Source organism: Oncorhynchus gorbuscha, linkage group LG05, assembly GCF_021184085.1.
Source record: "Oncorhynchus gorbuscha isolate QuinsamMale2020 ecotype Even-year linkage group LG05, OgorEven_v1.0, whole genome shotgun sequence".
Classification (NCBI taxonomy): Eukaryota; Metazoa; Chordata; class Actinopteri; order Salmoniformes; family Salmonidae; genus Oncorhynchus; species Oncorhynchus gorbuscha.
Window position 1 is genome coordinate 69,368,475 of NC_060177.1, and position 23,631 is coordinate 69,392,105.

At 45.3% G+C, this 23,631-nt stretch overlaps 1 protein-coding gene across 1 annotated transcript in view; it reads right to left on the reverse strand.

Moving 5' to 3' along the window:
• The window catches only part of LOC124034922 (SET-binding protein-like), a 128,748-nt gene that overhangs the window by 94,270 nt on the left and 10,847 nt on the right, over positions 1-23,631 (reverse strand). The window contains exon 2 of the mRNA XM_046348318.1: positions 19,292-19,855. Within this exon, the coding sequence (XP_046204274.1) occupies positions 19,292-19,693 (402 nt within the window). The 5' untranslated portion in view covers positions 19,694-19,855. The remainder of the gene's footprint in view (positions 1-19,291; positions 19,856-23,631) is intronic.

A 23,631-nucleotide genomic window follows, 5' to 3' on the forward strand; every position in this document is an offset into this window, starting at 1 on the left:
ACCCACTGTCCGGGCATTGCAAGCGTCTTGCTCTACCAACTGAGCTACAGAGGAAAACTTTCCAGCGCTCTCAAAACGTAAACACCACAACATTTCCACTGACCCGCCGTTACATCCCATACTCTGTGAACAGGACCAAATCCACCTCATGCAGCCTGGCAACAAGTAACCTTGGCTTGTGTGAGCTTTGGCTTGTGTGAGCTTTGGCTTGTGTGAGCTTTGGCTTGTGCGAGCTTTGGCTTGTGCGAGCTTTGGCTTGTGCGAGCTTTGGCTTGTGCGAGCTTTGGCTTGTGCGAGCTTTGGCTTGTGCGAGCTTTGGCTTGTGCGAGCTTTGGCTTGTGCGAGCTTTGGCTTGTGCGAGCCGGAACGGCTCATAGAAGCAGGAGCCCATCTCCTGTTTCTGTAGTGAGGCAGCTTGATGTAGCCTACAAGTACACCCCCTGGACAGGATGCTAGTCTATTGCAGCGCCTTACCCACAATCCATCTCCTTAATGCTGAGTGTCAAGTAGAGACACACTGGGTACCATTTTTAGAGTTTATGGTATATCCCGGCCGTGGACGAACTCCCAAGCTCAGGGAGGACACTCAAGTCATGAGGCCACAGAGTTGGTCAACCTGGCAACAAGGGCGCAGACAATTTTTTTGCGGTTGTCTATCAGCTTCTGGAGCATTGACAAACAGCTGGTGATCTCATTAAATCTAAATTGCATTTGTCAAATATATTGAATAACGTGCATCGAATTTGAAAGATGTTCATTCTCTGTTAGGGAATTATTGAAAAAATGTCAACTTTGCTTTCATGTAATAATACACAGTCATTAGTATTCCCATAGACTGAACATGGCTGGTTAGCTACCTAGCCATGTGGCACCACAGACTGCAAATGTCCTAATTTTATCACCTCAGCATCGTTTCTGTCCTTTTTCAATGGTTTTCTGTGTATAACAACTTCACCCTTTGACATTTAATTCATACAGTGCATTCGGAAAGTATTCAGACCCTTTCCCCTTTTCCACATTTTGTTATGTTCCAGCCTTATTCTAAAATGGATTAAATAAAAACATTCCCTCATCAATGTACACACAACATCCCATAATGACAAAGTGAAAATGAGGTTGTTAGAAATTGTTGCAAATTTATAAAAAAATTAAAAAGATATTATTTACATAAGTTCAGACCCTTTGCTATGAGACTCGAAATTGAGCTCCGGTGCATCCTATTTCCACTGATCATCTTGGAGATGTTTTCTATAGCTTGATTGGAGTCCACCTGTGGTAAATTAAATTGATTGGACATGATTTGGAAAGGCATAAGCTCCCACAGTTGACAGTGCATGTCAGAGCAAAAACCAAGCCATGGGGTCGAAGGAATTGTCCGTAGAGCTCCGAGACAGGATTGTGTCGAGCCACAGATCTGGGGAAGGGTACCAACAAATGTCTGCAGCATTGAAGGTCCCCAAGAACACAGTGGCCTCCATCAATCTTAAATGGAAGAAGTTTGGAACCACCAAGACTCTTCCTAGAGCTGGCTGCCCGGCTAAACTGAGAAGGGCCTTGGTCAGGGAGGTGACCAAGAACCAGATGGTCACTTTGACAGAGCTCCAAAGTTTCTCTGTGGAGATGGGAGAAACTTCCAGAAGGACAACCACCTCTGCAGCATTCCACCAATCAGACCTTTATGGTAGTGGCCAGACGGAAGACACTCGTCAGTAAAATCCACATGACAGCCCGCTGGGAGTTTTCCAAAAGGACCATGACGTTAAGTCTGGAGGAAACATGGCACCATTCCTACGGTGAAGCACGGTGGTGGCAGCATCATGCTGTGGGGATTCTTTTCAGCGGCAGGGACTGGGAGACTAGTCAGCATCGAGGGAAAGACTTACGGAGAAAAATACAGAGATCCTTGATGAAAACCTGCTCAGGACCTCAGACTGGGGCGAAGGTTCCCCTTCCAACAGGACAACTATTCTAAGCACACAGCCAAGACCATGCAGGAGTGGCTTCGGGACAAGTCTCTGAATGTTCTTGAGTGGCCCAGCCAGAGCCTGGACTTGAACCTGATCGAACAGCTCTGGAGAGACCTGAAAATAGCTGTGCTGTGACACTCTCCATCCAACCTGACAGAGCTTGAGAGGATCTGCAGAGAAGAATGGGAGAAACTCCCCAAATATAGGTGTGCCAAGCTTGTAGCATCATACCCAAGAAGACTCGAGGTTGTAATCGCTGCCAAAGGTGCTTCAACAAAGTACTGAGTAAAGGGTCTGAATACTTTCCAAATGCACTGTATTTAACAATGATTTTGCTTGTCAAAGAAAAACAATCGCATTCGATCAGAAATTGGGTCAAGTGGTCAGGCCTACATAAGGTTAATAAAATGGCTCAAGTACAACAGGAAGCAATGCCTAACCCCTGAGTTGCTTCAGACCCTGAAGGATGACTTCCTGTGTGGAATGGTGGTAGACTTCAGGAAACAGCAGAGGGAGCACGCCCCTCTATCACTGTGTCATCTTGTCTACTCTCTGTCCCTAGATGACCTGATAACCCTAAAAGGGGAAACACACACACACAAAGAGGGAAAATGGGCAGAAAGAGACACAATGGTTTTAACCAATCATACAACTCCCTGCCCTCCAGCCCCCACACACCAACAATAAGGCCTTTGTCTCAGGCAGCACACACACACACACACACACACACACACACACACACACACACACACACACACACACACACACACACACACACACACACACACACACACACACACACACACACACACACACACACACACACACACACACACACACACCATTTCTGGACACAGGACTGGTCTTCAGTGTGTGAGAGGGTGCGTGTGCGTGCATGTCCACCTGGGCACATGACTGCAGCTGCCCCTTCTTTCCCCCTCCCCCATCTCATTTTCTCACCCTCTCACCCTCTCTCTCTGTCTGTAGGTGAGAGGTCACGCACAGCAACATTCCAAACTGAAAACGACAGAGCAGTGAAGGGAACAGAGAAGTGACAGAGCACTACAGAAGAGAGAAATGATGGGTTCTGATACTGCCATAGAGCCACCAACACACGCTGAGTTGTGTATGTGTATGTATCACTAGACCTTGTGACTAGTCATAAAACAGATGTTTGTTTGTCCTAAGACAGACTGACTTAGACTAACTGACTTACAGACTAACTGACAGAAAAGAAAGATGGAAAGAATGAGAGAGGAAGGAATGAAAGAAGAGAGAGAAACATACAGTAAATAAAAACAGGTGGAACGAGAGAGGGGGAGAGAGTGGAGGGAAAGGTAGCAGTATGGGGACAGGATCAAGGGCTGATAGGGCAGTGTTGAAAGCAGATCTTCCCCCCACACACACACACTGGCTCTAGAGGACAGCTGATGGGGAGATCTTGTTTCACTGACAAACACACTTAAGCTTCAAGTGAGAAACGGTGAAAACCAATACTCTACCGCGTTGCCGCCTCTCTGCCCCTTTCCATATCTCCCCTCTCCCTGCCCTACCTCACCCTCTGCACCTCCGCCCATCTCCCTACTTCCCATGTCTCCCCTCTCCCTGCCCTACCTCACCCTCTGCACCTCCGCCCATCTCCCTACTTCCCATGTCTCCCCTCTCCCTGCCCTACCTCACCCTCTGCACCTCCGCCCATCTCCCTACTTCCCATGTCTCCACATCTCCCTTGCCTCTCCAGGGTAGACCAGATCCCCCCCGACGCACACACACACACAGGTTACTCAATCAGAGGACTGATCCCAAATGTCGCCCCTAAATCGACACTAGCCCTAACACACAATAATTGACTCAGTCTCTGTGCTGTAGGTAGTCTTACCCACACCTGTCTCTGTGCTGTAGGTAGTCTTACCCACACCTGTCTCTGTGCTGTAGGTAGCCTTACCCACACCTGACTGTCTCTGTGCTGTAGGTAGTAATACCCACACCTGACTGTCTCTGTGCTGTAGGTAGTAATACCCACACCTGACTGTCTCTGTGCTGTAGGTAGTAATACCCACACCTGACTGTCTCTGTGCTGTAGGTAGTAATACCCACACCTAACCGTCTCTGTGCTGTAGGTAGTAATACCCACACCTGACTGTCTCTGTGCTGTAGGTAGTAATACCCACACCTGACTGTCTCTGTGCTGTAGGTAGTAATACCCACACCTGACTGTTTCTGTGCTGTAGGTAGTAATACCCACACCTGACTGTCTCTGTGCTGTAGGTAGTAATACCCACACCTGACTGTCTCTGTGCTGTAGGTAGTAATACCCACACCTAACTGTCTCTGTGCTGTAGGTAGTAATACCCACACCTAACTGTATCTGTGCTGTAGGTAGTAATACCCACACCTGACTGTCTTTGTGCTGTAGGTAGTAATACCCACACATAACCATCTCTGTGCTGTAGCCTTGAAGCTTGTTAGCTGAGGCACCTTCAACAAGTGTGCCAGAACAATGCTACCATTTCCATAGCGAGGTCAGAGGTGAGCAGTCACCATACAGCAAAGACGATGTGTTAGGGGGCTAGAGTTTCACAATCTGTCACCAGTAAAATGCACAGAGCTGTCCAAGAAAAAACACACACACACACACACACACACACACTAGGACTGGGACAATACCAGTATCACAATCAGGGCTGGGAATTGCCAGGGACCTCACAATATGATATTATCACAATACTTAGGTGCCGATACAGTATGTATTGCAATTTTATATGTATTATGACACTGCGATTGTATTGCAATTTGATGTTCCAAACATATTGGTCACTATACACAGAGTGTACAAAAACATGCTCATTCCATGACGTAGACTATCCAGGTGAAAGTGCTGATCCCTTATTGATGTCACTTCAAATCAGTTTAGATGAAAGGGAGGAGACAGGTTAAAGAAGGATTTTTAAGCCTTGAGACATGGATTGTGCATCTGTACCATGTCATAAGGTGAATGCACCAATTTGTAAGTCGCTCTGGATAAGAGCGTCTGCTAAATGACTTAAATGTAAATGTTAAATGTACCATTCAGAAGGTAAATGGGTAAGACAAAAATGTACAGTGCCTTGCAAAAGTATTCGGCCCCATTGAATTTTGCGACCTTTTGCCACATTTCAGGCTTCAAACGTAAATATATAAAACTGTGTTTTTTTGTGAAGAATCAACAACAAGTAGGACACAATCATGAAGTGGAACGACATTTATTGGATATTTCAAACTTTTTTAACAAATCAAAAACTGAAAAATTGGGCGTGCAAAATTATTCAGCCCCTTTACTTTCAGTGCAGCAAACTCTCTCCAGAAGTTCAGTGAGGATCTCTGAATGATCCAATGTTGACCTAAATGACTAATGATGATAAATACAATCCACCTGTGTGTAATCAAGTCTCCGTATAAATGCACCTGCACTGTGATAGTCTCAGAGGTCCGTTAAAAGCGCAGAGAGCATCATGAAGAACAGGGAACACACCAGGCAGGTCCGAGATACTGTTGTGAAGAAGTTTAAGCCGGATTTGGATACAAAGAGATTTCCCAAGCTTTAAACATCCCAAGGAGCACTGTGCAAGCGATAATATTGAAATGGAAGGCGTATCAGAACACTGCAAATCTACCAAGCCCTGGCCGTCCCTCTAAACTTTCAGCTCATACAAGGAGAAGACTGATCAGAGATGCAGCCAAGAGGCCCATGATCACTCTGGATGAACTGCAGAGATCTACAGCTGAGGTGGGAGACTCTGTCCATAGGACAACAATCAGTCGTATATTGAGCAAATCTGGCCTTTATGGAAGAGTGGCAAGAAGAAAGCCATTTCTTAAAGATATCCATAAAAGGTGTTGTTTAAAGTTTGCCACAAGCCACCTGGGAGACACACCAAACATGTGGAAGAAGGTGCTCTGGTCAGATGAAAATTGAACTTTTTGGCAACAATGCAAAACGTTATGTTTGGCGTAAAAGCAACACAGCTCATCACCCTGAACACACCATCCCCACTGTCAAACATGGTGGTGGCAGCATCATGTTTTGGGCCTGCTTTTCTTCAGCAGGGACAGGGAAGATGGTTAAAATTGATGGGAAGATGGATGGAGCAAAATACAGGACCATTCTGGAAGTAAGCCTGATGGAGTCTGCAAAAGACCCGAGACTGGGACGGAGATTTGTCTTCCAACAAGACAATGATCCAAAACATAAAGCAAAATCTACAATGGAATGGTTAAAAAATAAACATATCCAGGTGTTAGAATGGCCAAGTCAAAGACCAGACCTGGATCCAATCGAGAATCTGTGGAAAGAACTGAAAACTGCTGTTCACAAATGCTCTCCATCCAACCTCACTGAGCTCGAGCTGTTTTGCAAGGAGGAATGGGAAAAAATGGCAGTCTCTCGATGTGCAAAACTGATAGAGACATACCCCAAGCGACTTACAGCTGTAATCGCAGCAAAAGGTGGCGCTACAAAGTATTAACTTAAGGGGGCTGAATAATTTTGCACGCCCAATTTTTCAGTTTTTGATTTGTTAAAAAAGTTTGAAATATCCAATAAATGTCGTTCCACTTCATGATTGTGTCCCACTTGTTGTTGATTCTTCACAAAAAAATACAGTTTTATATCTTTATGTTTGAAGCCTGAAATGTGGCAAAAGGTCGCAAAGTTCAAGGGGGCCGAATACTTTCGCAAGGCACTGTAAGTGCCTTTGAACGTGGTATGGTAGTAGGTGCCAGGTGCACCGGTTTGAGTGTGTCAACAACTGCAAAGCTGCTGGGTTTTTCACGATCAACAGTTTCCCGGTTGTATCAAGAATGGTGCACCACCCAAAGGATATCCAGACAACTTGACGCAACTGTGGGAAGCATTGGAGTCAACACGGGCCAGTTTCCCTGTGGAACGATTTCAAACATCCTTGTAAAGTCCATGCCCTGATGAATTGAGGCTATTCTGAGAGCAAAAGGGGGTGCAACTCAATATTAGGAAGGTGTTCCTAATGTTTTGTACACTCCGTAGGTCTGCTGCAGACAGAACAGAGAGCATGAGAACTCATTTTGATCAGTCAGGGGGAAAAAAAGTGCTGAAAACATGTTGGCTCACTATGTAAAACGAAGATGGAGAACAAGTTATAGGATGGAAAATACCGGAGTGTGGAGTTTTGGCGCAGATACAGCCGCTAACACTACCAACAGTATTTTCTTAAACAAATCGATCATTGGAGTCAAATATAGATACAATATCGTCCAAAAATATTATTGCGATATGTAACTGTATCGATTTCCCCCTCCCCATCACTAATCGCGATACTCTTTAGTATTGTGGCAAGGAAACAAAACACAAAGCAGGCTTAACTTCGGAAAACCTGCCCTAATGTTGGAAACAAACATCATTGTTGTCATCCAGTCACATTTGTTTATTCGCCAAGCTATATCACACAATATTTGACATACAGCAGGTTTTTAAAGGACCAAAGAGTTTGGTCTGCTTCGTGTTTTCTTTTTTTGCCATGGCAAAAATATTACCTAACTGGTATCATCACAGCCCTAATACACATAGTCCATCCCTCAGGGCAAGACAGCTGAGGGAGTGGAGGCCAGGCCAGACTGCTGTTGTCTCAACCCTGACTCCTTCACATAAAGACACACTATTGGTCTAGTCAACATTCCCCAGCCTGCTCTTGTCTCTGCGACCCCAGAAGGTCAGGGAGGGTCAGAGTTCACCTCGCCTCTGTCTCTGTGTAGCCAGCCTACCAGTGTGTGTGTGTGTGTGAGAGAGAGAGAGAGACCTTGCAGTCTTTCCTTCCATTTGAGGTTATGCACTGCAGCACCAGCAGTTCGGATTAGGAAGCAGAAGCGTTTGTGTTTGTATGTGTGTGTGTGTGTGTGTGTGTGCGCGCGCGTGTATAAAACGTTGTTTTGGCCATTTTGCACGGTCATACATCCCCTCAGAAGAGCAGGGATATGTGTGTGTGTGTGTGTGTGTGTGTGTGTGTGTGTGTGTGTGTGTGTGTGTGTGTGTGTGTGTGTGTGTGTGTGTGTGTGTGTGTGTGTGTGTGTGTGTGTGTGTGTGTGTGTGTGTGTGTGTGTGAGGTAGTGGGGGGTGGGGTAGACACAGATGGACAGCTGGTGTTTCTGTGATGGTGAATCACTCAGAGGCACCCCCCCCGAAACACACAACTCTGCTCCCACCCCCCTCCCTCACACAGAGAAGCGCTCCTCTATATCAGGGATCATCAAGTAGATTCAGCTGCGGGCCAATTCTTTCTTGAGCGGATGGTAAGGGGCTGGAACCTAATTACAAATAATTTGTCAATCGCAAATTGACCACAAGAAGGACAAACAGATATAACATTTGACTTAAACATAATAATTTCAACCTCTGCTTACATTTGTATATAATTACATACACTACGTGATCAAAAGTATGTGGACACCTGCTCTTCCAACATCTCATTACAACCAAAATTATGTCCATTAATATTGAGTTGGTACCCCCTTTGCTGTTATAACAGCCTCCATTGTTCTTGGAAGGCTTTCCAATATATGCTGGAACATTGCTGCGGGGACTTGCTTCCATTCAGCCATAAGAGCATTAGTGAAGTCGGGCACTGATGTTGGGTGACTAGACCTGGCTCGCAGTGTTCCAATTCATCCCAAAGATGTTTGATGGGTTTGAGGTCAGGGCTCTGTGCAGGCCAATAAAGTTATTGCACACCGATCGCAAAACAAACCATTTCTGTATGGACTTCAATTTATGCATGGGGGCATTCTCATGCGGAAACAGGAAAAGGCCTTTCCCAAACTGTTGCCACAAGGTTGAAAGCACAGAATCATCAAGAATGCCATATCCCTTCACTGGAATTAAAGGGCCTAGCCCAAACCATGAAAAACAGCCCCAGACCATTATTCCTCCACCAAACTTTACAGTTGCCACTTTTCATTGGGGCAGGTAGCATTTTAGGGAAATCCGCCAAACCTAGATTCGTCTGTCGAACTGCCAGATGGTGAGGAGTGATTCATCACTCCAGAGAACACATTTCCAGAGTCTAATGGCAGCAAGCTTTACACCACTAGAGCCGATGCTTGGCATTGCGCATGGTGATCTTAGGCTTGTGTTCGGCTGCTCGGCCATTGAAACCCATTTCATGAAGCTCCCAACAAACATTTATTGTGCTGACATTGCTTCCAGTGGCAGTCTGTAACTTGGTTGTGAGTGTTGCAACCGAGGACAGACGATTTTACACAATACGCGCTTCAGCACTCAGTGGTCTTGTTCTGTGAGCTCGTGTGGCCTACCACTTTGCAGCTGAGCCGTAGTTGCTCTAGTCATTTCCACATCCCAGTAACAACACTTACAGTTGACCAGGGCAGCTCTAGCAGGGCAGAAATTTGACAAAATTACATGTTGGAAATGTGGCATCCTATGACGATGCCACATTGAAAGTTACTGAGCTCTTCATTAAGGTCATTCTACTGCTGATGTTTGTCTATGGAGATTGCATGGCTGTGTGCTTGATCTGTCAGCAACGGGTATAGCTGAAATAACCGAATCAACTAATTTGAAGGGGTGTCCACATACAGTATATATACAAAAGTATCTCTCTTATGTGTGGGAATACTTTGGAACAGATTTCCAACATTAAAATCACTTGGAGCTGATTTGCTGGTGTCAAACATCAAAACATTTACTGTTGAAGAAAGAAGTTTACATACACCTTAGCCAAATACATTTAAACTCTGTTTTTCACCATTCCTGACATTTAATCCTAGTAGAAATTCCCTGTCTTGGGTCAGTTAGTTCACATTCTTAAAATAAAGTGGCGATCCTATCAGAATAGTAGTAGAGAATGATTTACTTAAGCTTTTATTTCTTTCATCATATTCCCAGTGGGTCAGAAGTTTACATACACTTAATTAGTATTTGTTAGAATTGCCTTTAAATTGTTAAACTTGGGTCAAACATTTAGGGTAGCCTTCCACAGGCTTCCCACAATAAGTTGGGTGAATTTTGGCCCATTCCTCCTGACAGAGCTGCTGTAAATGAGTCATGTTTGTAGGACTCCTTGCTCACTCACCCTGTTTCAGTTCTGCCCACAAATTTCCTATGGGATTGAGGTCAGGGCTTTGTGATTGACACTCCAATACCTTGACTTTGTTGTCCTTAAGCCATTTTGCCACAACTTTGGAAGTATGCTTGGGGTCATTGTCTATTTGGAAGACCAATTTGCGACCAGTCTTTAACTTCCTGACTTTGGCTTGAGATGTCTCAATACATTCACATCATTTTCCTCCTCATGATGTCATCTATTTTGTGAAGTGCACCAGTCCATCCTGCAGCAAAGCACCCCCACAACATGATGCTGCCACCCCCGTGCTTCACGGGTGGGATGGTGTTCTGCAGCTTGCAAGCCTCCCCCTTTATCCTCCAAACATAACAATGGTCATTATGGGCAAACAGTTCTATTTTTGTTTCATCAGACCAGAGGACATTTCTTCAAAAAGTACGATTTTTGTCCCCATGTGCAGTTGCAAACCGTAGTCTGGCTTTTTTATGACGGATTTGGAGCAATGGCTTCTTCTTTGCTGAGCGCCCTTTCAGGTTATGTCGATATAGGACTCGTTTTACTGTGGATATAGATACTTTTGTACCCGTTTCCTCCATCATCTTCACAAGGTCCTTTGCTGTTGATCTGGGATTTATTTGCACTTTTCGCACAAAAGTATGCTCATCTCTAGGAGACAGAACGCGTCTCCTTCCTGAGCGGTATGGCGGCTGCATGGTCCCATGGTGTTTATACTTGCATACTATTGTTTGTACAGATGAACGTGTTATTTTCAGGCATTTGAAAATTGCTCCCAAGGATGAACCAGACTTGTGGAGGTCTACAATTTCTTTCTGAGGTCTTGGCTGATTTCTTTTGATTTTCCCATGATGTCAAGCAAAGAGGCACTGAGTTTGAAGGTAGGCTTGAAATACATCCACAGGTACACCTCCAATTGACTTATGTCAATTAGACTATCAGAAGCTTCGAACGCCATGATATAATTTTCTGGAATTGTCCAAGCTGTTTAAAAGGCACAGTCAACTTAGTGTATGTAAACTTCTGACCCACTGGAATTGTGATACAGTGAATGATAAGTGAAATAATCTGTCTGTAAACATTTGTTGGAAAAATGACTTGTGTCATGCACAAAGTAGATGTCCTAACCGACTTGACAAAACTATAGTTTGTTAACAATACATTAGTGGAGTGGTTGAAAAACAAGTTTTAATGAGTCCAACCTAAGTGTATGTAAACTACCGACTTCAAATGCATATTTTATTTGGTCAGAACTTGGGGGGGGGACAAATAAAATGACCGCCTACAGTTGGAACCCTGGTCTACAGGCTAGAACACATGAATAGACCGGCCAGTAGACCAGTCACCCACAGAATTGACAGGTTTGCTAAACATGGGTGTGACCAATAAAATATGATTTAACTTGATAAAAGACATACTGAAAAATACTGCCCAGGGTACAGCCAACAGCTCATTTACATGTCTTAATTAAGTAACACACACAGCTTTTATGAACTCATCAAGTCCCTCAGGTCACCAACCGCCACCCATTCCTGGGATAAATTCACACATCAAAAAGGCACACCACACAGATACACACCCACACAGACACACACCCACACAGACACACACCACACAGATACACACCCACACAGACACACACCACACAGACACACGCACACAGACACACACCACACAGACACACTCACACAGACACACCCACACTCACACAGACACACTCACCACACACACACCCACCACACAGACACACCCCCCACACAGACACACCCCCCACACAGCTCAGGGGACCACCAAGCATAGAGGCTGCTGAGGTGAGATAAACACTTATGTCCAAAGCCAGGACACACTTAGGCACTCAAAATACACACACACAAGGGGAGAGAGTGAGAGAGAGACACACACACACATAAGGAGTGAGAGAGAGAGACACACACAAAGACAGACTGAACTGCTTTAACAGCTTCTCCTTATCTCTGTCCACAGATAGTGAGATGGATTAACAGCTAAATCTGGCACACACACTCTGACCACAATCCCGGCTCTGTGTGTGTGTGTGTGTGTGTGTGTGTGTGTGTGTGTGTGTGTGTTGGACTGCTAACTGAATGTGTCAGGGAGAGTGATGCAGGGGTTGACCCAAGGTTCATTATACCAGAACACACACATTCATCTTCTACTAGTAACACACACACTATTTACTGATTTGTGTGACAGAACATACACCACATCACTTACTGTGCACTGTGAATCTGATAGTAATTCTCTTTCTGCTCCCCCCTACCCTCCCCCTCATACACACCTCCCGCCCTGAAGGGGCCTCTTAACCAGGTTCTCCATATGCCCATCTCCCCCCTCTCTCTATGGCTCACGTTCTGGCCTCTCCTCTACTCTCTGTCACCATCTGCCACTTCACAACAGAGAGATGAAAGAGAGAGACAGGGAAATATATAAAGACAGAGAGAGGTGGTTGGAGAGAGAAAGAAAGAAAGAAAAGAAAGAGGGAGGGAGAGAGAAAGAGAGGGCAGCCCCAGACTGCCTCTCTTACACACACACACAGGACCAGTCTATTTTACAATGATAGCTAATAGCTGAATGGAGGGATAGAGGAGAAAGTAGAATAGGAAAAAGAGAGAGAAGGGAAGGGAGAAATAGTGGGATAGACTAGAGGTAAGGAGAGAGGGGGAGAAGATGACAACAACCCATTGCAACCCAGTCAGTGAAGCAACCCAGTCAGTGCTCACTCCTGTCCCTGACACCACGGCAGCAACTGCCAATTTTAGCAGAGAGACAGACAGGATGAGAGGGAGATGTCTCTGGATCAGAGGGTCAAAGTGCAAGTTTGCTCTAAACACACACACACACACACTGCAAACACTACACTCCCCTAGGGACCTGAACAGACATTACACAGAGCACTACAGTGACACCAAAGGTGGCTGTGTGAGAGAGGAGGAGGGTTAGAGACAGCAGAGGCCACGTGCTGATTTCATTAGAGGAGAGACAGAGAGAGAGAGAGGTCTGTGACCACAAATGGAGAGCAGAGGCCAGCTGTCAGTGGTTGATGTCAGCTCTATTCAAAATTAAATGTTATTGGTTACATACACATATTTAGCAGATGTTATTGCTGGTGTAGCACCATGCTCTGGAGAGCCCTGCGGTTTCTGGGGGTGCAGTTGCTGTACCAGGCAGTGATACAGCTCGATGGGATGCTCTCAATTGTGCATCTGTAAAAGTTTGTGAGGGTCTTACGGGCCAAGCCAAGTTTCTTCAGTTGAGGCACTGTTGCACCTTCTCCAACACACTGCCTGTGTGGGTGGACTATTTCAGATAGTCAGTGATGTGTACGCCGAGGAACTTGAAGCTTTCCAACTTCTCCAATCGGTACCAGTCGATGTGGATAGGGGCATGCACCCTCTGCTTTTTCCTGAAGTCCATGATCAGCTCCTTTGTTTTGTTGATGTTGTGGGAGAGGTTATTTTCCTGGCACCACTCTGCCAGAGCCCTCGCCCTCACTGTAGGCTGTCTTGTCATTGTTGGTAATCGGGCCTACTACGGTTGTGTCGTCTGCAAACTTGATGATTGAGTTGGAGGCGTGTGTGGCCATGTAGTCATGGGTGAACAGGGAGTACAGAAGAGGGCTGAGTACACATCCTTGTGGGGCCCCTGTGTTGAGGATCAGCCTGTGTGTGTGTGTGTGTGTGGGTGTGTGGGTGGGTGTGTGCCCCTGAATGACCGGTTTCAATTACATATAAACTTTGACCTTATGTATTGTAGCCAATGAAGCAAAGGAGCTACAGAGAGAGAGCTGAGAGAGAGGGAGATATACCAATGACCTAAGATCCATTCACTTCTGTACTAGTACACACACACACTCAATACTGCGCACATAATGAGATGCTTGGGTACAAGATGGCTGCTCTCCAGGGAAAAGAGAGAGTCAGTGAGGTGCTGGGTGTATGAAAGGAACACACACGCACACAGCTAGCTGCATAGTGTCTGAGAAGAGCTGAGCACACAGCAAGTCAACACAGGTTAATGACTCTAGAAGACACTGCCACACACACACAAAAATGTATTTATACACACACTGTCAGAAAATCCATTAAGTGGTGTTGTAGGGGGGTGGAGTGATGGCATCTCATTTAAACAGCAATACTAGTCATTCTATCAATCACTCCTCAAACTTTCAGTCTATGGAAATGTGTTAAGACATGGACAGTCAACCCGGAATATATCCATCTATATACACCCACAATAAGACTCAATCATGGACACTCTTACTGACAGTTGTGTCTGCTTTGCATGATGTATTGTTGTCTCTACCTGCTTTCCCTTCGTGCTGTCGTCTGTGCCCAATAATGTTTGTACCAAGTTTTGTGCTGTTACCATGTTGTTGTCATGTTGTGTTGCTACCATGCTGTGTTGTCATGTGTTGATGCCTTAGGTCTCTCTTTATGTAGTGTTGTCTATCTTGTCATGATGTGTGTTTTGTCCTATATTTTTAATTCCAGCCCCTGTCCCCACAGGAGGCCGTCATTGTAAATAAGAATTTGTTCTTAACGGACTTGCCTGGTTAAATCAAACATAAAATAACAATAGCTGTACAATCGGAACATATCCATCAACATAAACCTACCTTCTCAGTTGCTGTAGGCAACAGCAGACGAGAGACAAATTCATCACACAAGAAAACCCTCAAACAGTCAATCCAACACAGCTAACGTTTAAAGGACATTTAGAGTACAACTATCAGAATGTGATCAGATCAATAGGGATGGGATCTCTCCTTACAAGCACAATCTGATAAGCATCCAGATACATGGGCTCCGATACGATGCAGGAATGAGACTTTTAGTTCGAAACGATTTGATTAGTGGAACGAACCGGCGTGATTAGGTTCAATTCGATACCATGTTTTTCATAACTGAGTCAAATTTCAGGTCTGCTGAGCACAAACTTGAACGTTGTGAAAATTCTGTGTACCTTCCGGCGAGCGTTTACTGTGAACACTTGAGGTTTTACCCGCTTTAAGTTAGTTTTAACAGTAGTCAAGTAGGCTACTGCGAATATTTGATCAAAATGTAGACCTACCAGTGGCCTACCATCAAAAACAATGGAGAAAATGCATCCCATAATATTTTAACATGGAAATAGCTGTTCTATCATTCAGCCTACAGAAGCAACTAATGTTCAATATAGGCCTACATTCCATGAGACTTTTGAAAACACATGCAGGTGACTGTTTATCCACCTGCCCTTCAGACAAGGAGGTGACTGAAAAGGTTGTTGTGTTGTTTGATGCAAGAAACTACTTAACAAAATAAAATGCATCATTATTACCATACCATTATTACAGATAATCAGACAAATTACATTACCTTCTGCCTATTGACTACTTAGCTTATTCAAGCCCTTCTCAAAAGACAAAAAAAAAAAAGTGTCTGACTCACTTTTCAAAGATGTCTAGAAATTTAGTAAGCAATCACTTCCCCATTGCTGACAACAAATGATCTATAACGGGGCTAATAACTCTCTAACTAGTAAAGGATATGAACAAATGAACACGTCACTACATGTTGCTCTCGCTTTGATCTTAAAACAAGCGCATCTACTCACGACTACTCATGCTGTAAAAACAGTCCAGTTCAAAGTGAATGGCACAGACCTCAAATATGGCAATGATCTATTTGCATATAGGCCTACTGCAGCTCTGATTGGTTATGACGCACCGGTCTGTGTAGCGTATGGGCCTCAGTCGTGCCTGTCAATGTAATAGAATCCTACCTCAAAGCATTCTGCCAACAACAAAATCTATTGCATACTTAGCTTTGCATACTAAGTCTTGCATAGCTCGTTTTGTTTCGGTATGTGATATTGAAAGTGGCTAATATTGCAGTGATTCGATCACATCTCCCACAGTAAAGGGAAATGTAACTAATGGGGAAAACTCAAAAAAATGTAAGTGAAGTTCATATTGCTGATATTTCTTCTGTGTGACAGTCACGCAGCTTAGAGGGAACATTGTATAGCAGATTAAAATGTTTTGAGCTAGTAATATTTCAATATTTATATTTAGAAACTAGCTATGACATACATAGCCAATTAATAGAACAGCTTTGGATTTCACCTGTCTCAAAAGCAAATGGTTTTTAGCGTTTGGAAAATTAAAGAGGACTGAGCTCTTCTCCTGTTCCAATCAGTGTGGCCCACAAAAATGATTGCTGTCCTTTTTATGAAATTACACATTTAACCTGTTCATGTAAAAATGACCGAATGCACTGACTGTTTGAACCTGGCAATCGAAAAGCCCCAATCAGCAGTTAGATGTGCAATCAGCAAGATGTAAGTTGTGTCCACTCCGGTAGCCTACACAGCTAAAACACAATTTTCGACAGTGCTTTTGGTAACAATGACATTGTTGTTTCCTTGGCACTGTTCACACGAGCGTTGGAGAGCTCTAGTGAAAGGATATCCAGAAAATGTTGTAGACATTGAGTTATGGTGAGCTTTTGTGGAGGTTTCCATCTGGTCACCAACATTCTTTTTGCAGCGGTCAGTCCAGACAACCATACAAGTTTCTGGGGAACTGAGAGTCAGTGAAGTGAAGAGTCATCGTTCAACAACTGTATATTTGGAAGATAAGAAACTTTTTTAAGAAGTCTTTAAGATCTATATTTCATACAGTAACTGTTCACATTGATTTACAGATGGCTTCTAGTAGTTTTTTTTAATATACAGTGACTTCGGAAAATATTCAGACGCTTTGACTTTTTCCACATTTTGTTACGTGTCACGACTCCCGCCGAAGTTGGCTCCCCCGCCTGTTCGGGTGGTGCTCGGCGGTCTTCGTCACCGGCCTACTAGCCACCACCGATCCCTTTTCTTTTGGGTTAGTTTTGTCTCATTTGTTACACCTGTTCCTAGTGTGTGTGCTTGATGTTCTTCCCTATTCAGCGTATGGAACCCGCCCCTTTGTTGTGCGGGATTATTTTGATGTTCACGTTGTATCGTTGGTGTTGTTAGTGCTCTGGACCTTGTTAGCCGTTGGTTTGGGTTGGTCAGTGTTTGCTCCCTGCGTGTTGGGCATTTCATTTTGATGTTCACGTTGTATCGTTGGTGTTGTTAGTGCTCTGGACCTAGTTACCCGTTGGTTTGGGTTGGTCAGTGTTTGCTCCCTGCGTGTTGGGCATTTCATTTTGGTGCCGTATTAAAGTGCACTTTTCCCCTGGACCTCTCTGCTCTCTGCGCCTGATTCCTCGCTACACCCCTAGCCAGCCGTGACATTACGTTACAGCCGAATTAGAAAATTGATTAAAATTGTTTTTTTCTCCCTCATCAATCTACACACAATACCCCATAATGACAAAGCAAAAACAGGTTTTTAGAAATGTTGGCAAATTTATACAAAATAAAAAAAACAGAAATATCACATTTACATAAGTATTCAGATCCTTTATTCAGTACTTTAGTCTTCTTGGGTATGACGCTACAAGCTTGGCACTCCTGTATTTGGGAAGTTTCTCCCATTCAACTCTGCAGATCCTCTCAAGCTCTGTCAGGTTAGATGGGGAGCGTCGCTACACTGCTATTTTCAGGTCTCTCCAGAGATGTTAGACCGGGTTCAAGTCCAGGCCATTCAAGAACGTTTAGAGATTTTTCCCGAAGCCACTCATTAGCTGTGTGCTTAGGGTCGTAGTCCTGTTGGAAGGTGTACGTTGGCCCAAATCTGAAGTCCTATGCGCTCTGGAGAAGGTTTTCATCAAGGACCTCTCTGTACTTTGCTCTGTTCATCTTTCTCTCAATCTTGACTAGTCTCCCAGTCCCTGCAACTGAAAAACATCCCCACAGCATCTTGCTTCTCATGGTTTGAGTCTTTAGGTGCCTTTTGGCAAACTCCAAGTGGGCCGTCACGTGCCTTTTACTGAGGAGTGTTTCTGTCTGGCTACTCTACCATAAAGGCCTGATTGGTGGAGTGCTGCAGAAATGGCTGTCTTTCTGGAAGATTATTCCATCTCCACAGAGGAACTCTAGAGCTCTGTCAGAGTGACTATCGGGTTCTTGGTCACCTTCCTGACCAAGACCCTTCTCCCCCGATTGCTCAGTTTGGCCGGGCAGCCAGCTCTATGAAGAGTCTTGGTGTTCTTGGGGACCTTCAATGCTGCAGAAATGTTCTGGTACCCTTCCCCTCGACACAATCCTGTCTCACAGCCCTACGGACAATTCCTTCCACCTCATGGCTTGGTTTTTGCTTTGACATGCACTGGCAACTGTGGGATCTTATATAGACAGGTGTGTGCCTTTCCAAATCATGTCCAATCAATTGAATTTGCCACTCCAATCAAGTTGTAGAAACATCAAGGATGATCAATGGAAACAGGATGCACTTGAGCTCAATTTCAAATCTCATAGCAAAGAGTCTGAATACTTCTGTAAATAAGGTATTGTTTTATATTTTTATGAATTTGCAAAATAAAAAAAACTGTTTTTACTTTGTCATTATGGGGTATTGTGTGTAGATTGCTGAGGAAAATGTTTTATTTCCTCCATTTTAAAATAAGGCTGTAACGTAACAAAATGTGGAAAAGGTCAAGAGGTCTACTTGTGTTCTGACTATCTAACAACTCAGTAAGTGGATGGAGTGGGAGTAATTTAATATTGCCAAAGCTCTTTTACAAACATCTGAATGCTGAAGTTGCCGCGCTGATGTAGCCTACGTATATTAGAACAGGGATAGGGTAGCCCTACCTCTCGTTGGCGCGAGCAGCTGTGTCTCCCGCACAGTGCACAGTTATTATCTGATTTGTAGATCAATGTAATACACAGTTATATGCATAAACGTTTGAAATCCTGAAGGAGAGGATGCATCAACTCAGTCACAACAGATAAGGTATTTTCAGAATAAGGCAGAAAAAAAAAGATTAAAAACATCTGTGAATTTGAGATTAGTAACGTTTGAGTCTGTTTCCTTACCGATGCACGCTTCATTTGGATTGGTCTGGATTCCCTTGGACCGATGCACTTGCATCTTAAACATTTGAACATCTTAAACATTTGATGCGTATCCGTGAATTGTTACCTCCCTACTGATCATCTCTTTGGGCAACACAACCAAACAATCAGATCTAAACTGCTGACTAACATTTCAAAATGCTTCAGCATCATTTAAAGCTACATTAGCAACAGTGTATTCATACCAGTAACGTATCTAAAAGGCATCCTTACCCTCTTCCTAGGGGGTCCCTTGTCCTGCACTGCACGGCCCCCTAGCCGGCCCCCCCGGCCCTCCCCTGAGGGGGGCCTGATGGTCATCCGGATCTCCGGGGGACAGATGTAGTTCTCCAGACTCTTGGGGGGCTTCTTGGTGCGTTTGGTGGTTTGGATCTTCAGCTTCAGACTCCCCTCCTGGAAGCTGGCTTCTTTAATGGAGAACTCCTGCTCCTCTAGCCCCTCCCCTTCTCCATGGGACCCCCAGCGCTCACCCATCACATCACCAATGACCTCATCACACCGCGACGCAGGCCCCAGACCCGCCCTTTCCGGTTCTTGCTCTTCAGGCTCAGCCCTTCCACCTCCTAATTCCGCCTCCTTAGGTCGGGCTGAGCTAACCAGATCCCTCGACTCCATCCACACTCCCGCCAGAACCAGTCAAGATCCAAAGAGCGGCGGCAGCTAGCCAATAGGTTTGCAGAGAGTGGCTGTCCGTCAGAGTGGGTTGCTTTAGGAACGTTAGCTACTGCTTCTGGATTGGTTCTCCCACAGGAACACATGTAATCCAACAAGGCCAAACTACAGAGAGAGGAGAGAGAGAGAAATTACTATCAAAACTTTGAAACATACCATTTGTAGTGGCAGTAATGATTTGAGTCCAAAACGTGTACACGTCCGCACAGTAGTGTTCTACAAAATTGAACTGTTGGCTTTTTTTTTACATTTGAAATTCTCAGTGCAGCTCAAGCAACTTCTCCAAATGTCAACACATTCAAATTAATACAGGACGGGCACGCAGATCTGCGTTGGTTTGGAATTTTGGGGAGGTGAGCGGTCGGCTGTGAATCCCCCGCTGTGCATCCCCCACTGTGCGTCCCCCACTGTGCATCCCCCGCCGTGCATCCCCCGCCGTGCATCCCCCACTGTGCGCCCCCCACTGTGCGCCGTGCATCCCCCGCCGTGCATCCCCCGCCGTGCATCCCCCGCCGTGCATCCCCCATGGACGGTGGTCTCAGCCGCATAGCTATGTCACAATGGGCCGCCGGACTATAGCGGCTCTGCGTTTGTGGACTCTGAATTACACTTTAGTGTCTCAGAGTTTAAGACTGGTGCATGAGCAAGCAGAGAGCTGTGCAGGCATGCCATACACAATCATTTACATTTTACACTGTGTAAACAACATCTCACACACACACTTTCTCTCTCTTTCTCCCCACCCTCTCTTTCTCTCTCGTTCGCTCTCTCAATGTAAAATGAAGACATTCCTCTCCAGCTCTCTAAAGGGAGGGTGAAGCTAGCCTGAGGACACAAGAACAAAAGCTGCAGATTGAGATGAAAAAGCTGACGGCTCTTTTTCTTTTCTCCTTCAGCAGAGGGAGGGAATGCGTAGACAGAGGGAGGGAATGCGTAGACAGAGGGAGGGAATGCGTAGACAGAGAGGGAGGGAATGCGTAGACAGAGAGGGAGGGAATGCGTAGACAGAGAGGGAGGGAATGCGTAGACAGAGAGGGAGGGAATGCGTAGACAGAGGGAGGGAATGCGTAGACAGAGGGAGGGAATGCGTAGACTGAGAGGGAGGGAATGCGTAGACTGAGAGGGAGGGAATGCGTAGACTGAGAGGGAGGGAATGCGTAGACTGAGAGGGAGGGAATGCGTAGACTGAGAGGGAGGGAATGCGTAGACTGAGAGGGAGGGAATGCGTAGACTGAGAGGGAGGGAATGCGTAGACTGAGAGGGAGGGAATGCGTAGACTGAGAGGGAGGGAATGCGTAGACTGAGAGGGAGGGAATGCGTAGACTGAGAGGGAGGGAATGCGTAGACTGAGAGGGAGGGAATGCGTAGACTGAGAGGGAGGGAATGCGTAGACTGAGAGGGAGGGAATGCGTAGACTGAGAGGGAGGGAATGCGTAGACTGAGAGGGAGGGAATGCGTAGACTGAGAGGGAGGGAATGCGTAGACTGAGAGGGAGGGAATGCGTAGACTGAGAGGGAGAGGGGGAGGGGGAAGGTACATTATTTTTCCAGATGTGGTTTACGAGCTGATCTAAAAAAAACTGCATCTGACCTGTTTCACACACAAATACTCACGCATGCATAGAGACACTGCGCCACTCAAGGATCAGAGTTGTCCACCTATAATGCCATTTCTGCTCTCTAGGGAAGAGGGTGTGTTTGTCTCAGACTCAGCACAAACACACATAAAGCCCTGTCACTCAGTGAGCCAGTCAGACTACCACCAGTATTACATCCATCTCTCAGTAGACATGTCTAATCCAACTGAGAGATGTGTATGTACAAAGCCTAAAACACACACACACACACACACAAACTCACTTTTCTTCCAAATACACACACAAACAGCGACCAAAACAAACAGTACACTTCACACTCCAGCTCCTGTGAGTCCCATCCCTCACACCGACATGAGCCACGTTTAACAAACATTGTATTGTTTCAAAGGATATGTTCTGTGTACATGAAGTCTTTATTTGACCTTACAAGTAATCTATGGGTCAGGAGAAACTGTAATCCACGATTTGAATTTATTGAAATAAACCTCAGCTACACTTGTCATCTGCACATTTCATACTGAGAGTTTATGTACTTAGGGTTTGCGTGTGCTTCAGCCTCCTGTATATATATATGTGTGTGTGTGTGTGTGTGTGTGTGTGTGTGTGTGTGTGTGTGTGTGTGTGTGTGTGTGTGTGTGTGTGTGTGTGTGTGTGTGTGTGTGTGTGTGTGTGTGTGTGTGTGTGTGTGTGTGTGTGTGTGTGTGTGTGTGTGTTAGCCCCTGGATCAGCCTCCCGTCCTGTACAGCTGATCCCCTGTTGTCATGTTAGCCAACAGACCTTGGAGGTCTTAAATGCTCTGCTCACAGTGGGTTTGGATAACCAGCATAATACACTATAGAGTTTCAGACTTTCAGAGTATGACTGTACACACACACACACACACACACACACACACACACACACACACACACACACACACACACACACACACACACACACACACACACACACACACACAGCTCTGGCAGTATGTCCCTGTTTGGTCCTCTCTGTCGGGTCTCCCTAATGCCAGGACTGTGACTCTGCCCAATGGCATCTTTTAAACCCCCCTGTGTGTGCAGTGACTGGGCCCTAAGGCATGTGTTAAAGCCACCCCAAATGTGTCTGTGTTCATGGACCAGGACTCTCCCTTGGAACAATGAGAGGAAAACAAGGACAGCTGCCAAATCCAACCACATAGCAACAAATCCAGTGACCAACCAGATCCTCTGAGGAGGACACAACAGCAGTCTCTACACTGCTCTGTCTACACTAAATGGTATCATTTACAAGACCTTAAGAAGATATTTACAACTGAGGCAAAACCATATCAAACAGCTAGATGATTCCACATCTCCAGCTCCATGTCCATGTAGCTTTGAATAGACTTAGGAAAAAGTATCGTTTTTTTACACTTGAAGTTCATTAATACACAACTAATAAGACCTATGGAATAGAGTATAGTTTTACCAACCCTGCTATTACTTACTTCTGTTCAGGCTCAGTGTCTGGTCTGGAGCATGAAGTCACAAGGTCTGCTGGGCGGCTACTGAGTAGCAACCTAGCGATTCCAAAAGCCCTGGTCTGCCCTGTCAATTACGATCGCCAGAACAGAGATGTTTTAGAGCTGTTGGGCTCTAAAATTAGTTTATTGTTATCAAGTTCGATCCCCACAGTGAATTATTTTAAAGTTTGTTACAAATTGAGATATTTAATTAAATAGTGATAGTGATCCTTTCTGACTGCTACATTTGTTGTCACACAGGACATTTACATTACATTTACATTTAAGTCATTTAGCAGACGCTCTTATCCAGAGCGACTTACAAATTGGTGCATTCACCTTATGACATCCAGTGGAACAGCCACTTTACAATAGTGCATCTACATATTTTAAGGGGGGGGGGGGGGGTGAGAAGGATTACTTTATCCTATCCTAGGTATTCCTTAAAGAGGTGGGGTTTCAGGTGTCTCCGGAAGGTGGTGATTGACTCCGCTGTCCTGGCGTCGTGAGGGAGTTTGTTCCACCATTGGGGAGCCAGAGCAGCGAACAGTTTTGACTGGGCTGAGCGGGAACTGTACTTCCTCAGTGGTAGGGAGGCGAGCAGGCCAGAGGTGGATGAACGCAGTGCCCTTATTTGGGTGTAGGGCCTGATCAGAGCCTGGAGGTACTGAGGTGCCGTTCCCCTCACAGCTCCGTAGGCAAGCACCATGGTCTTGTAGCGGATGCGAGCTTCAACTGGAAGCCAGTGGAGAGAGCGGAGGAGCGGGGTGACGTGAGAGAACTTGGGAAGGTTGAACACTA